The sequence below is a fragment of the Elephantulus edwardii genome, unplaced genomic scaffold, assembly GCF_000299155.1.
Source record: "Elephantulus edwardii isolate Elephantulus edwardi_28Jun2011 unplaced genomic scaffold, EleEdw1.0 scaffold00260, whole genome shotgun sequence".
NCBI lineage: Eukaryota > Metazoa > Chordata > Mammalia > Macroscelidea > Macroscelididae > Elephantulus > Elephantulus edwardii.
In genome coordinates this window covers 727,453-740,824 of record NW_006400010.1, presented here as the reverse complement: position 1 = coordinate 740,824, position 13,372 = coordinate 727,453, and the positions used below count along the sequence as shown (strand labels likewise).

The 13,372-nt window shown below is 38.5% G+C and overlaps 1 protein-coding gene across 1 annotated transcript in view; it reads left to right on the top strand.

Moving 5' to 3' along the window:
• Positions 1 to 13,372, top strand: part of CD160 (CD160 molecule) — a 78,143-nt gene that overhangs the window by 59,068 nt on the left and 5,703 nt on the right. The window contains exon 2 of the mRNA XM_006899540.1: positions 12,944 to 13,124. Coding sequence (XP_006899602.1) covers positions 12,944 to 13,124 — 181 coding nt within the window. The remainder of the gene's footprint in view (positions 1 to 12,943; positions 13,125 to 13,372) is intronic.

The window sequence follows — 13,372 nt, the reverse complement described above, 5'->3', positions numbered from 1 at the left end:
GGCTTCTGTGATTTCAAACACATCAGCTGATGGTAGTTCCTTATGTTGGGATCAGTGTCTCTGAAGTTTAGTCGCAATATTTATCGGTCACAGGTGAATCATCATTAGGCTAGAGTAATAAAATAATCTCACATAAACACATACAACAACTCATTGCCATAATCAGAACCGACTCATAGCTGGCCCTCCAATTTTCAGAAGCTGTAAATCTCACAGGCGATTACCCATCTTTCTCCTGAGGAGCAAGCAGCTTGTGGATCCAAACCATTTGCCTTTGGGGTTAGCAGCAGAACTCCTTACCCACTAAGTCACCAGAGACATACTTTATAATTTTTAGTTCCATTATTTCCTTTTGTGTCTCCTCATTTTCATAGTCTTCCTTTTACCCTTATGAGTTAATTTTATTCTTCTCTTTTTTATTTTTATTGTATTATTTTTACGTGTACCGTCAAATCAGATCTGACTGGTACAGGAGGAGATTGCACCCTCCTTCTTCAGCAGAGCATCTGGTGGATTTGAACCGCATACCTCTGGGATTGCAGTGCAGTGTCTTGCCACTAGGCCACCAGAGCTCTAATTTGATTCTTCTTTAATGGAGTTTTCTTCCTCGTTCAGGGTCATGAGCTGGGATTTAAATAGAGTTTATCAGACAGAAAATAAAAGGAAGACATCATACTTCTTTCCATTCTCTAGATCATATTCAATAGCTGAGGATTACTGAGATTTAGAGATAGCTGTTCTGTCTTTATTCAGGAGCTCTGTGGCCTAGTCCATAGTGAATTGTGTAGCTACCCTACAGGTCACCTCCACCAGTGACTCTGGGGGAGAGAGAAGGACATTCTCCTTCTGTGCAGTTATAGCTTTGGAAGCCCAATGGAGTCAATGAAAGCTTCAGAAACACAGTGAAGCTGAGTCAATTCCAACTTGATGACAATGAGTTTGTTTTTCACTCTCTTCAAATCATAAAACAAAAACTACATGGTGAACCATCATTCTAAGTAGTTGTATTTATATTTACATATATACATATACACACATCTAATCTGTATTAAACTTTTTAATTCTAAAAAATATTAAGGCCATCATAGTAAATAAAACTATTTAGCATGTATAAAGAAAAATTAATACTCATCCACTTCCCCCACGATATCTCCTCTTGTGGTGTAGTGAGTTACATGATGGGCTGCTAACCAGAAGATTAGGAATTATAATCCCCCAACTCCTCCATGGGAGGAAGATGGGCAGTGTCCTCCCATTAAGGTTTACAATCTTGGAAATCAAGTGGAAGGTCAATATGAGTCAGAATTTACTCAAAGGCCATGGGTTTAATAAACAATGAAAACAAATTGCCGAGGACTAGAAATTCAATAAAATTCTTTGACCACAATGCAAAGAAACTAGGAACTAAGAACAAATTCAAAAAACAAATATAAAGAAAAATCATACAATTTTAGGTCATGTCATACTAACACATTCAACATTCATCCTAAACATTTAATAAAAATTAAAATAAATATATATTCCTTAATGTGATAAAAGGCATCTCATCTCCAAAGCTAACACTATACTTAATGAGAAATTAATGAAAACATCTACATTAAACTCAGGAAAAGGCAACAATTCATTATTAGCACTAGTTTTTAACATGTTCTGGACATGTTGTTGTTTTTGCTTTGTAATACTATGGAGTTGGGACCAAATCATAGCTGACTCTCCAGCAGGTTTTCAGAGACAGTAAATTACAAGAAAGGGGATTGCCCATCTTTCTCCAATGGAACAGCTGGTGAATTCAAACCACATGCCTTTGAGTTGGCAGTCCAACTCCTTACCACTACGTGACCAATATGAACACAAATAAGAGAAAGAAATCAGATATATAAAAGGAATTATTATTATTATTATTATTATTTTCAAATAAAGCAATTACTTTACTGGAAAACCCAAAGAGAATCAACTTCAAAATTATGGTAAATGACAACAGTCTTGAGGAAGAGAAAATAGCAGGTCTAAAATGAAGAAATCAATAGCTTTTCATCTATGAACAACAGTGAAGAGTTTGAAGCTGTAACAAATGATATAAAGATACAAACAACATTTACAAGATACAGTGAAGGGGAAAAGGACATTTTGAAATAGTGATAAAAATATTAAGTATTCATAAAAAATTTTTAAATGAATCTTTATGAAAAAATTTCTAAATATGGCTGATACATTCACATACACCATATACAGAAGGTTTTAAAATGAAGGCAAGATTATGTTTTTTAATCAAAAGAGGCAATAGCACAAGAATGTTAATTCTCCATTGACCTTATCCCAATTAAAAACAAAAATACAGCAATAGGACTTTTCCTTACATGCACAGAGAGACCAAGACAAGCTGATTATTAAGAGTCAAACAGCACACTGTACACACTGAATAGGAAAAAGAACCAGATAAAAACACAAATGAACAGCCAAATTCAGGAAAAGTAGAGAAACCAGATATGAAAGCATTCTAAATCTATGAAGAATTACTAGACACAATATAAGTCAAATAGTAATAAACATAATTAAAAATATGAATCTGTGATGTTTGTTAGACACTTGTATAAAAAGAAATTTTAAGAAAGGGGAAAAGCAAACGTTTCTTCAAAATATGAGAATGTGCTCAATTGCAGTCATGATAGGCAAATTATTCCTTAAAACACCACTGGGATCATTTCACCTCACATTACCATCACACTATTGGCCTGGGTATAAGGTAACAGATAGTCTCATACAGTGCTGGTGAGAAGGCACATTGGTGTAACCTCTGTGGAGGACAATATGACAACATTTCTCAAAATAGAAAATGCATATAGCCTTTGACCTAGCAATGTCACTCCTAGAGTTCTCTCATGCGCAAACGGATGTATGCGCAAGCTTCTTATTGCTAATAAGGGTTGAAAAAGAAAAGGATCGATATAAACCGAAATGTTTATTTTCTTTATTCTTAAGGAATCTATGAAGAAATTAACGTAATTATTAATACTGTGCACTTATTTTTTTAAAGGAAAATATTTATTTACTAATATGGAATGATCTCGAGGGCCTAGTGGTAAGGGGGGAACAGTGCTATATATGCTATCATTTTTTTTAAAGGAAAAGTGAGGAATTGTTTATATAAATACACACACATGCAGATTATCTCTGGATGATCCACAAGACCAGCAATGTAGGCTGACTCTGGGGGAGGATATTGTATTCTTTAAGGGTGAAGCAGTCCACCAGATGCTCTGCTAGAGGAGGGGCAATCTCCTCCTGTGCCAGTCGGATCCGACTCAACAGTACAAAATAAGGAAGTGGGGGAAAGGGAGGAGGGGATGAAGCAAGAAGAAACTTGCACTGTAATTTTGAACCTTGTGGCTGTGATTACTGAAAATATTATAAGCCGTGTAAGTATTTAAATAGATCAAAACACACTTACAATATTTAGAGAATATTTAATGTATTTACTTTATAAATATAATTGCAAATTTATCTTAAGCTCAAGGAACTGAAGAACAAATTCAAACCTCGAGTTGCTATAATCAAGGATGCTTTCGGCAGAATGTTAAATGATACAGGAAGTATTAAAAGAAGATGGAAGGAATATACTGAGTCACTGTATCGAAAGGAATTGGAAGACACAGAAGAATTTCATGAAACAACATATGAGCAAGAGCCTATGGTGATGAAAGAAGAAGTTCAGGCTGCTTTGAAGGAAATGGCCAAAAATAAGGCTCCAGGAACAGATGGTATACCAATTGATATATTTCAGCTAACAGATGCTGCCCTGGACGTGCTCACCAAGTTGTGCCAAGAAATCTGGAGAACAACCATTTGGCCAACTGACTGGAAGAGATCGATATTTGTTCCTATCCCAAAGAAAGGTGACCCAACAGAATGTGGAAACTACAGAACAATCTCACTGATTTCACATGCAAGCAAGACTTTACTGATGATTATCCAAAAACAACTGGAACAGCACATCAACAGAGAACTACCAGAAGTCCAGGCTGGTTTCAGAAGGGGTCGTGATACTAGAGATATTGTAGCTGATGTTAGATGGATCTTGGCTGAAAGCAGGGAATACCAGAGGAATGTCTATCTGTGTTTCATTGACTATGCAAAGGCATTTGACTGTGTAGATCATAACAAACTGTGGCTGACTCTGAGAAGAATGGGAATCCCAGAACACTTGATCATTCTAATGTGAAACTTATACTTGGACCAGGAAGCAGTCATCAGAACAGAGCAAGGGAACACTGCATGGTTCAAAATTGGGAAGGGCGTATGCCAGGGATGCCTCCTATCTCCATACCTTTTCAACCTACATGCAGAACAGATTATCCGGGAAGCTGGGCTCTATGAGGAGAAATGTGGGGTCAAGATTGGTGGATGATTTATCAACAACCTGCGTTATGCGGATGACACAACCCTGCTTGCTGAAACTGAAGAGGACCAGAAGTGCCTGCTGCAGAGTGTCAAGGACTGCAGCCTACAATATGGGTTGAGGCTCAATGTCAAGAAGACAAAGATTCTCACCACTGGACCAATTGGCAGCATCAGGATGGATGGTGAAGAGATTGAGATTGTACACAGCTTTAGTTTGCTTGGCTCCATAGTCAACAGTCTTGGCACCAGCAGCCAGGAAATTAAAAGACGCATTGCCATGGGAAAGTCTGCTGTTAGAGACCTTTCCAAAGTACTGAAGAGCAATGGTGTCTCTCTGGAGACTAAGGTGCGTCTGATACAAGCTATGGTCTTCGCAATCACTTGTTATGCATCAGAGAATTGGACAATGACCAAGGAGGATAGAAGGAGAATTGATGCCTTTGAGCTGTGGTGCTGGAGAAGAGTATTGAGAATACCATGGACTGCTAGGAAAACAAACAGATTTGCCCTGGAAAGGGTTAAACCGGGTGGCTCCTTGGAGGCAAGGATTCTGAGGCTCCGTCTAACATACTTTGGACATGTTGTGAGGAGAGACCGGTCCTTAGAGAGGGACATCATGCTTGGGAGGGTGGAGGGACGGCGCAGGAGAGGAAGGCCCTCTATGAGGTGGATTGATTCAGTGACTGGGATAATTGGAATGGGAGTGTCAGAGACAGTGCGATTGGCACAGGACAGAACGGAGTTTAGGGCTGTTGTACATAGGGTCACTATGAGTCGCAAGCGACTCGACGGCACATAACAACAACAACAACAACCTGTTTTGTTTTTTTGTTTTGATGGACAGCTCTTCAGGCACTTAGTAACAGAACTAACTGATTCTTTTTAATAATATATAAATCAGAGACTGCAGTCTTTGATATTCTGCTTTCCTATATAGACATACAACATTCATTTCCTTTCTTCATGGATGATGTCTTTGATATCAATCCACAACTCATCTGATATTTGGTCATTAGTGTTCAATGCGTCAAGTCTATTCTTTTTTTTGGGGGGGGACTTGCTTTTTATTTTTTTAAATAAAATTTTAAGTGTGGCTTTAACGAATGTTCACAGAGAAGTTAGATTTCCATTCCTTCACTGTTGCACATTTTACCCCTCCCCCAAATAACTTTTTAAAAAAAATACTCATTCATTTCACAAAGTTACCTGCCTCTCCCTTCCCATCCAGTCCTCTTTGCAATGATATACCTCTTATTCTGAGCTGTTGTCGTACATATAATGCCTAATCATATATTCCTTTTAGAAAGTTCTTTCTTTCATCCATTTCAGTGCCATGGTCATTATGTATCCACTGTCATCCTACTCTCCTCCCAACCCCCATGTCAGACCTGCTTTAAAACAGTGGTGCTATGTTGATGGACACTTGGGTTGCTTACATCTCCTTGCTATTTATTGTAAATAGCACAGCAATAAACATGGGTATACACAAGTCAATTTTTTTTTTTTTTAGTTTTTTTTACAAGTCAATTTTTGAGATGGTTTTTAAATTTAGCTGGGATACACTTAAGGTCATATTTTGGCGCTCATGCAGTATTACTTTTTCTTCAACTTCAATTTGAACTTGTGTATGAGTAGTTTCACAATCAGCGCCCCCGTCCCCCAGCGCCATTTTGACTGCTGATACTGAGCTTCTCCAACATCTCTTTTCACAGATTCAGTCAATCTGATCCTTGTGTAGTCCATTAGATAAAGTCCATGTATATAGTCACCATTTATGTTTTTTATTAAAAAGTATCTGCAATGACTATATCACTCAGTGTTAAAAATTCTATCATGTGATTTCCCAGCCTCATTTCTGTCACCAAAGCCATATTTTCCAACTAGCAGACCTTCTTAGTTTCTGACTTTTACATTCCAGTCACCAATCTTTCAAAATATATTTGTTTTATATTGGTTTGCACACAAAATTTGTGTGCATTGTATTTCGTTTATATACACTGTGCTTCACACATTCCTCTACTCATATTGCATTTCATATTATCATTTTCATACATTGTGTTTTATAAAATTAATCATCATTGAACCATGTCCACCATTACCCCTTCATTTCAGGTCTCCACTGAATCTTTCCTAACTCCTTCATGAATACTATGCAACAGTCAGGAACAATGATTTTGAAAAACACTATATAACATGGGAGAGGCTTTATGGCATTATGTTGAGTGCTAACTCACTCTCATAAGGACAAATACTGCATAAGACCATTATTATAAAAATTTCTTCCCATTTGGTTTTAGTTGTTGGTATGTATATTTGAAGAATCATTGTATTGACAGGACTTCCTTGCATGTGTATCCTATCATTCAAAGCATTGTACTGCAGGATAAATTTTGATATGTAGAAGATGAAAGACTTTAATATGAGTTACATCTCAACATCAAGAAAACAAAAATCCTCACCGCTGGACCAGTAAGCAGCATCATGATAGATGGAGAAAAGACTGAAGTTTCCAGTTATTTCATTTTACTTGGATCCACAATCAACACCCATGGTAGGAGTAACCAAGAAATCAAAAGGCATGTTGTAGTGGAGAAATGTGATGTCAAGGCCTCTTCAAAGTGCTCAAAGCAAGAATATTCATTCTTTTGCTTCATATGCATCTGAAAGTCCAAGACTCAATAAAGATGATAGAAGAAAATGTTATTTCTTTGAATTGTCGTGTTGACAAACAGTATTGAATATCTCACGGATTTCCAAAAGAACAAGTAAATCCATCTTGGATGAAGTACCCCAGTACAGGCAAAAATGGTTAAACTTCATCTTACTTACTTTGTGTATATTTTCAGAAGAAATCAGTCCTTGGAAGGAGACATCATTCTGGGAAAAGTAAAGAGTCAGTGAAAAAGAGCAAGACCCTCAACAAGACGTATTGACAGAGTAACAACCCCAACAGGCTTGAGCATGACAGATCAGGAGGATGGTGCAGTCCAGGGGAAGGTTCAGATCCATTGTTCCTTGGGTGGCTATGAGTCATAGGTGACTTGATGGTACCTAACAATAATAAAAAAAACAAGGCAGACTTGTTTGTTCTTTTGGCAATCTCTTTGCACAATTCAAAGACATTGATTCAAACAGCACCATTCAAAGGCATTGGTTCTTCTGCCATCCTTATTCATTGTCCAACTTTCAGATGATAGGAAGCAATTGATAATATTATGGTTTGGATCAGGCAAACTCTAGTCTTTAAACTGACATCACTGAGAGATAAATGCAAATTTCCCTATGGAAAAGCATAACAAACAAATTCAAGAAATAAAGCAACAAACTGGGGGGGGAATTTGTTTAAAAAATGGCAGATAGGTTATAAAAATTTTATTATAGAGAAAGCTTTTAAAAGACTAGGGTTTTGGGTTATTTTGTTTTTTTAAGGTTTTTTTTATTAAATTTTATTAATTTTAATGAACAAGAATAGGGTTTTTTTAAAATGCAAAGAATATTAACTGGCATTTTATAGAAGACAAAATATTAATGCCCAATACACATATGAACTGATCCTCAACCTTACTCATCATGGTAATGCAAAATAAAACAATTTTTTTTATCCACTGACTTGGTAAAATATATTTTTTAAAAAATTCAAAACCACAAATAATATTCAGTGATGGCAAGGGCATGAGGAAAGGTATCAAGAATTCTTTCCACGGAACAATTTGATAATATGATGTTTTTAAGAAACCATACCTCGGGGGGAGGGGCTGAGAGCTGGGCGGGTAGAGAAGTACAGCAATGAATGAATGGAAATCCAAATTTTCTGTAAATGTTCATTAAAATTTAAAAAAAAATTATTTAAAAAATAATTTAAAAACAAGTAAACAAACAAAAAACCAAACCCATAACTCATGTTGACGGGTCGGACTGGTTGGGTTTTTTTCCCTCATACTCATAATTTTTTTTTTTTCTTTCAGCCATTTATTTACAGTTTGTGTTCAATGCAAATCAATTCCATAACATGAGAAGTTACTATTAATCAAAGCATAAATACACAAACACCATATAATCCAAACAAATGTACAGCATTCAGATATGAAGTAAAAGGAAGTGTTTGTTCACACACACAGTAGCTTGAGATTTGTTGGATCTGGTTGCTTGCATATGGAGGTTTCTAACCATGGGGGAGGGGAATGACTTTCGTTATCAAAACTACTGTGTTCATATTAGATAACTGGAACATTTAGGCATCAGTACGTGACCATGCGAACAAAAGACATCATCAAGTGTCTATTTTAAGAAAAGTTTCTTGGCAAGAAGCTGCACTGCAATCCCAGAGGCGCACGGTTCAAATCCACCAGACAATCCCCTCCTGTACCAGTCAGATCTGATTTAACAGTACACTCAAATAATAAAATTTTTTAAAAAAAGAAAAGAAAAGTTTCTGTGCATCAAAGCAGTTGTAAAAGATTTACTTCCCAGAATCAAGTATACCTTAAAACCAGGTTCTAACAATCTATAAATATTGACTAGTAAAGTGTTTCAAATGTGACTATTCTGATCCATAAAGTTTTAAAGTTTAAAAAAAAGTTATTTACACAAAAAAGAGTATAAAAGTTTGTGGATTTAATGAAGATTAGCTTCCATTTATCACTTTCCAAATTCTTGATTTACATTATGTTTGGCTCCTTCACATGTTTGCCTTCTTCCTTTGTAAATTTTTATTTATTTTACCTTCAGACAGATGAATTTTTAAATTGTAAAAAGTATCTAACATATGCAGAAATGAAAAGCAGTCTTTTTAAATTCATTTAGGTCAATGCACTTCCTACTCTTTGGAATCAGTTTAGCTCATTGAATCTGGTATTTTGTTGACTGGGAATAGGTGATATGAAATGCCTATCATGTCTTTATAAATGTATAAGCAAAATTTACTCATTATGTTTTGATTTGGGGTACATTCCAATCGATCATTCCCTGACACAGGTAAACTTCACAAAAAGTCACATGCAATATCAAACCCAAAGTGTCAAAGAAGAGTTCTGTTCCCAAGAAAACAGTGACAGCATTATAATGGAAAACTTTCTCTAGAGCTTAACAGCACTAAATTAGTAATGCTAAAACAACACATGGAGGATTTACAGAAACATCTAGAGGTTCCTTCTAATGTACATATAAATAGTACCATGGAAGCTTTTTGTAGAACTTAATCATTTTATGGCCTTATATAGATTTAGTGAATGAAATTAAATGTGAATCCCCATTCCACACCCCATCCTTTTTTCTAGATAAAACTGTTCATTTTTTTTAAGTAGTTGTAAATGTCCAGATTTCCTAGGCTCCATTTAAGACTTGTGGACATTTTTTGTGCTTCTTCTGGTACAGGAAACTCCACCACATACTATCCTGGCATTCTTCCTCTTGTCAAGCTCTTATCATGTTCTTCAAATCAGTGAAATCAGAGATTCTTAACATTTCCTGGGTCAATAAAATAAGGTGTGGAATCAGTAGATTCAATGGAGATCTGGTTTTTCTCCTCACACTGGATTTCTAGGCGCCATCTGGATTGAGTTGAGAAGATGGGGAAGTAGAGGCGTTTCTTGGCCTGTGTCTCTTAACAGTAGAGATGTAGAAGGGAAAGCAAGACCACAAGGAGAGACTGGCTGTGCTCTGTAGGGACCTCCACTTCCATTGGTGGTGGTGTTGGGTGACTGTGTGGCAACCGAGATATGTTGTTGTTGTTATGTGCCATCGAGTCACTTGCAACTCATAGTGACCCTATGTACAAGAGCCCTAAACGCCGTTCTATCCTGTGCCAGCCTCGCCATCTCAGACACACTCATTCCCACCACTCCAGTCACAGAATTGATCCATCTCATCGAGGGTCTTCCTCTCCTGCACCGTCCCTCCATTCTCCCAAACATGATGTCCCTCTACACGGGCCAGTCCCTCCTTGCAACATGACCAAAGTATGTCAGATGAAGCTTCATAATCCTTGACTCCAAGGAGCATTCTGGCTTCACCCTCTCCAGGACAAACCTGTTTGTTTTCCTAGCAGTCCATGGTATATTCAACACTCTTCTCCAGCATCACAGCTCAAAGGCATCAATTATCTTTCTATCATACATAGTCACTGTCCAACTCTACGATGCATAGCACGTAATTGCAGACTATAGCCTGGATCAGGCGCACTTTAGTCTCCAGCCTGATGTCGTTGCTCTTCAGTACTCTTGAGAGGTCCCTCACAGCTGACTTTCCAATGCAATTCGTCTCCTAATTTCCTGGCTGCTGTTATTACTAAGAGCATTGACTGTGGAACCAAGTAAGCTAAAACTGTTAACTATCTCAATCTCTTCACTATCCATACTGATGCTGCCAATTGGCCCAGTGGTGAGAATCTTTGTTTTCTTGATGTTGAGCTTCAATCCATATTGAAAACTGCAGTTCTTGACCTTCTGCAGCAAGCGTTTCAGGTCCTCTTCAGTTTCGGCAAGCAGGGTTGTGTCATTTGCATAACATAGGTTGTTGATGATTCTTCCACCAATCCTGATGCCACATTCCTCCTCGTACAGCCCAGCGTCTTGGATGATCTGTTCTGCATACAGATTGAAAAAGTATGGAGACAAAATACATCCCTGACAACCCCTTTCTTGATTTTGAACCATGCAGTGTTTCCTTGCTCTGTTCTGATGACTGCCTCTTGGTCTAAGTACAGGTTTCGCGTTAGCACAATCAAATGTTCTGGGATTCCCATTCTTCTCAGAGTCAGCCAGAGCTTGTTGTGATCCACACAAAAGCCTTTGCATAGTCAACGCAACACAGATAGACACTCCTCTGGTATTCTCTGCTTTCTGCCAAGATCCATCTAACATTAGCTATAATATCCCTAGTACCACGACCTCTTCTAAATCCAGCCTGCACATCTGGCAGTTTTCTATTGACGTATTGTTCCAGACATTTTTGGATAATTTTCAGCAGAATCTTGCTATCAATGATATTGTTCAATAATTTCCACACTCTATTGGGTCACCTTTCTTTGGAATGGTAATAAATATCAATCTCTTCCAGTCAGTTGGCCAGCTGACTGTCCTCCAGATTTCCTGGCACAACTTAGTGAGCACATCCAGGGCATACTGGGAGGAATCACTTGATTGTATCATGGCAGTTGTATTATTTGAATAAATCTGCGTAGGGAAGAGAAGCCCCAGTCTAAGCCTGGCCACCATCGCTCCGCCAATAGTGCGGAGCTCACGCCTCTGGGTGCTGGGAGCGCCAACAATTGCAGCTAGGGCCAGGCACGGCAAGGTGGGGCTCATACTCACATTCTTGAGCTAACAATCTAATTTGGAAAATGGTCAGCTTTTAGTCTGTGTCCTTTCTCCTAATACTTTTCATTTTCTTGGCTCACTTCCCGGACAGGTGGGCTTTCATGCCCAAGCCCTCCTCTACTTCGATAAGACTCTAGGCCATGGACACTAGTGCCTGGAACAAGAAGATGGTTTTGAAACCATGGGATGCTTTGTCTACTGGATGCTTTGTCTTGGTTTCCTAAAGCTACCCAACACACACCACACAGTGGGTGGTTTTAGAAAGGGGGTGGAGAATTGGTTTATTCACAGTTCTGGATGTTAGAAGTCCAAATCAGGGTCTTTGCTTTGATTCATTCTGGAAGTTTTGAGAGAACTGTCACATCCCTCTCTCCTAGTTTCTGGTAGCTGCCAGCAGTACTTGGTGTTCCTTTGCTGATTATAAATGGGTCTGTCTCTGTTGTCATATGGTGTCTATCTTTCTCTTCTTCTTGACTCCCTTTTAATAAAACATCCCTCAGAAGAATTGGAATTGGGACCCACCCTAGACTGGCTCAGGACAAGGCAGGCTTCAGAGCTGTTGTATGCATGTTGTTATCAGTCACAGGTGACTCAACAGCACATACCAACAGCAACAAACAACTACTACTCTGGTATATCACTTAACTGATAAAGAAAAAGGAAAAAACCTCTATTAAACTAAACCACACTCACAAACAGAATTATTACTATTGTTTCTTGTCCCGGCCCACGGGATCTTTTCAACGGGGACCCTGGGAGGGAAAGAATGACAAAAAAAGGGACAAGAGACACAGAGGCACTGAAGACAAGTTGAGGTTCCAATCAAGTCTCGATTTTATTGAAAGCACTCACAGCTTATATACAGAAGCACAACGGGGCGGGGGGGGGAGTGGAAAGGAGAAGTAAGGTTACTTAGCAGGGCATTCCCAGTAAACCAAAACCTATCTTCCCAGGACATGTCCTTAGAGAATTACAAAATGGCTTCAGCTAGGTTGAACTAGCAGCCCCCAACAGTTTCTATTTATCATCAAGACAGAACCCACTCAGAGCTGACTCTCCAGCTAGCCATAGTTCTCCTGTGGAGCAGCTGGCAGATTTGAACCTTGTATCTTTGGATCGGCAGTGCAGCTCTTTACCAGAGCTCCCTATATAGACATTAGGACTTTACCATATCATTTGGGGGGGGGGAGAATACAATTTAATACCTAACAGTCTCTCTGTTCTTTTAGGAGAGTGAAGTCAGAAACACCAACAGAGCCAGCATTTGCTTCACGTTCCTGGGGCTGCTGACAATGTGCAAGATATGGATGGCACTTGGCAGAGGCTGCTTTGCCCTGGTCATGCTGCTGGCAATTGTGGACATTCTGCCTGCTGATGAGGACAGACACCTCCCTCCCCTGAGAATTCAGGGCTCATGGGGAGAGAATGACTTCACGATTCCCTCTGCTCCTCTGACAGAAAAGGGCCCATCTTTCTTGAGATGTGTGAAAGGGTGTAAGATATAATTTATTTTCTGTTGGAACTATTGCTATTGCCTTCCTCATCGGACATCTGCCATTCCTGTGTTTATAAAGTCTTGGAATCCGAGTATCAAACTAAGATTCTATCAGTTTCTCATAAATTACACATTTGGCAGAATGGATATTTAATAAACACCT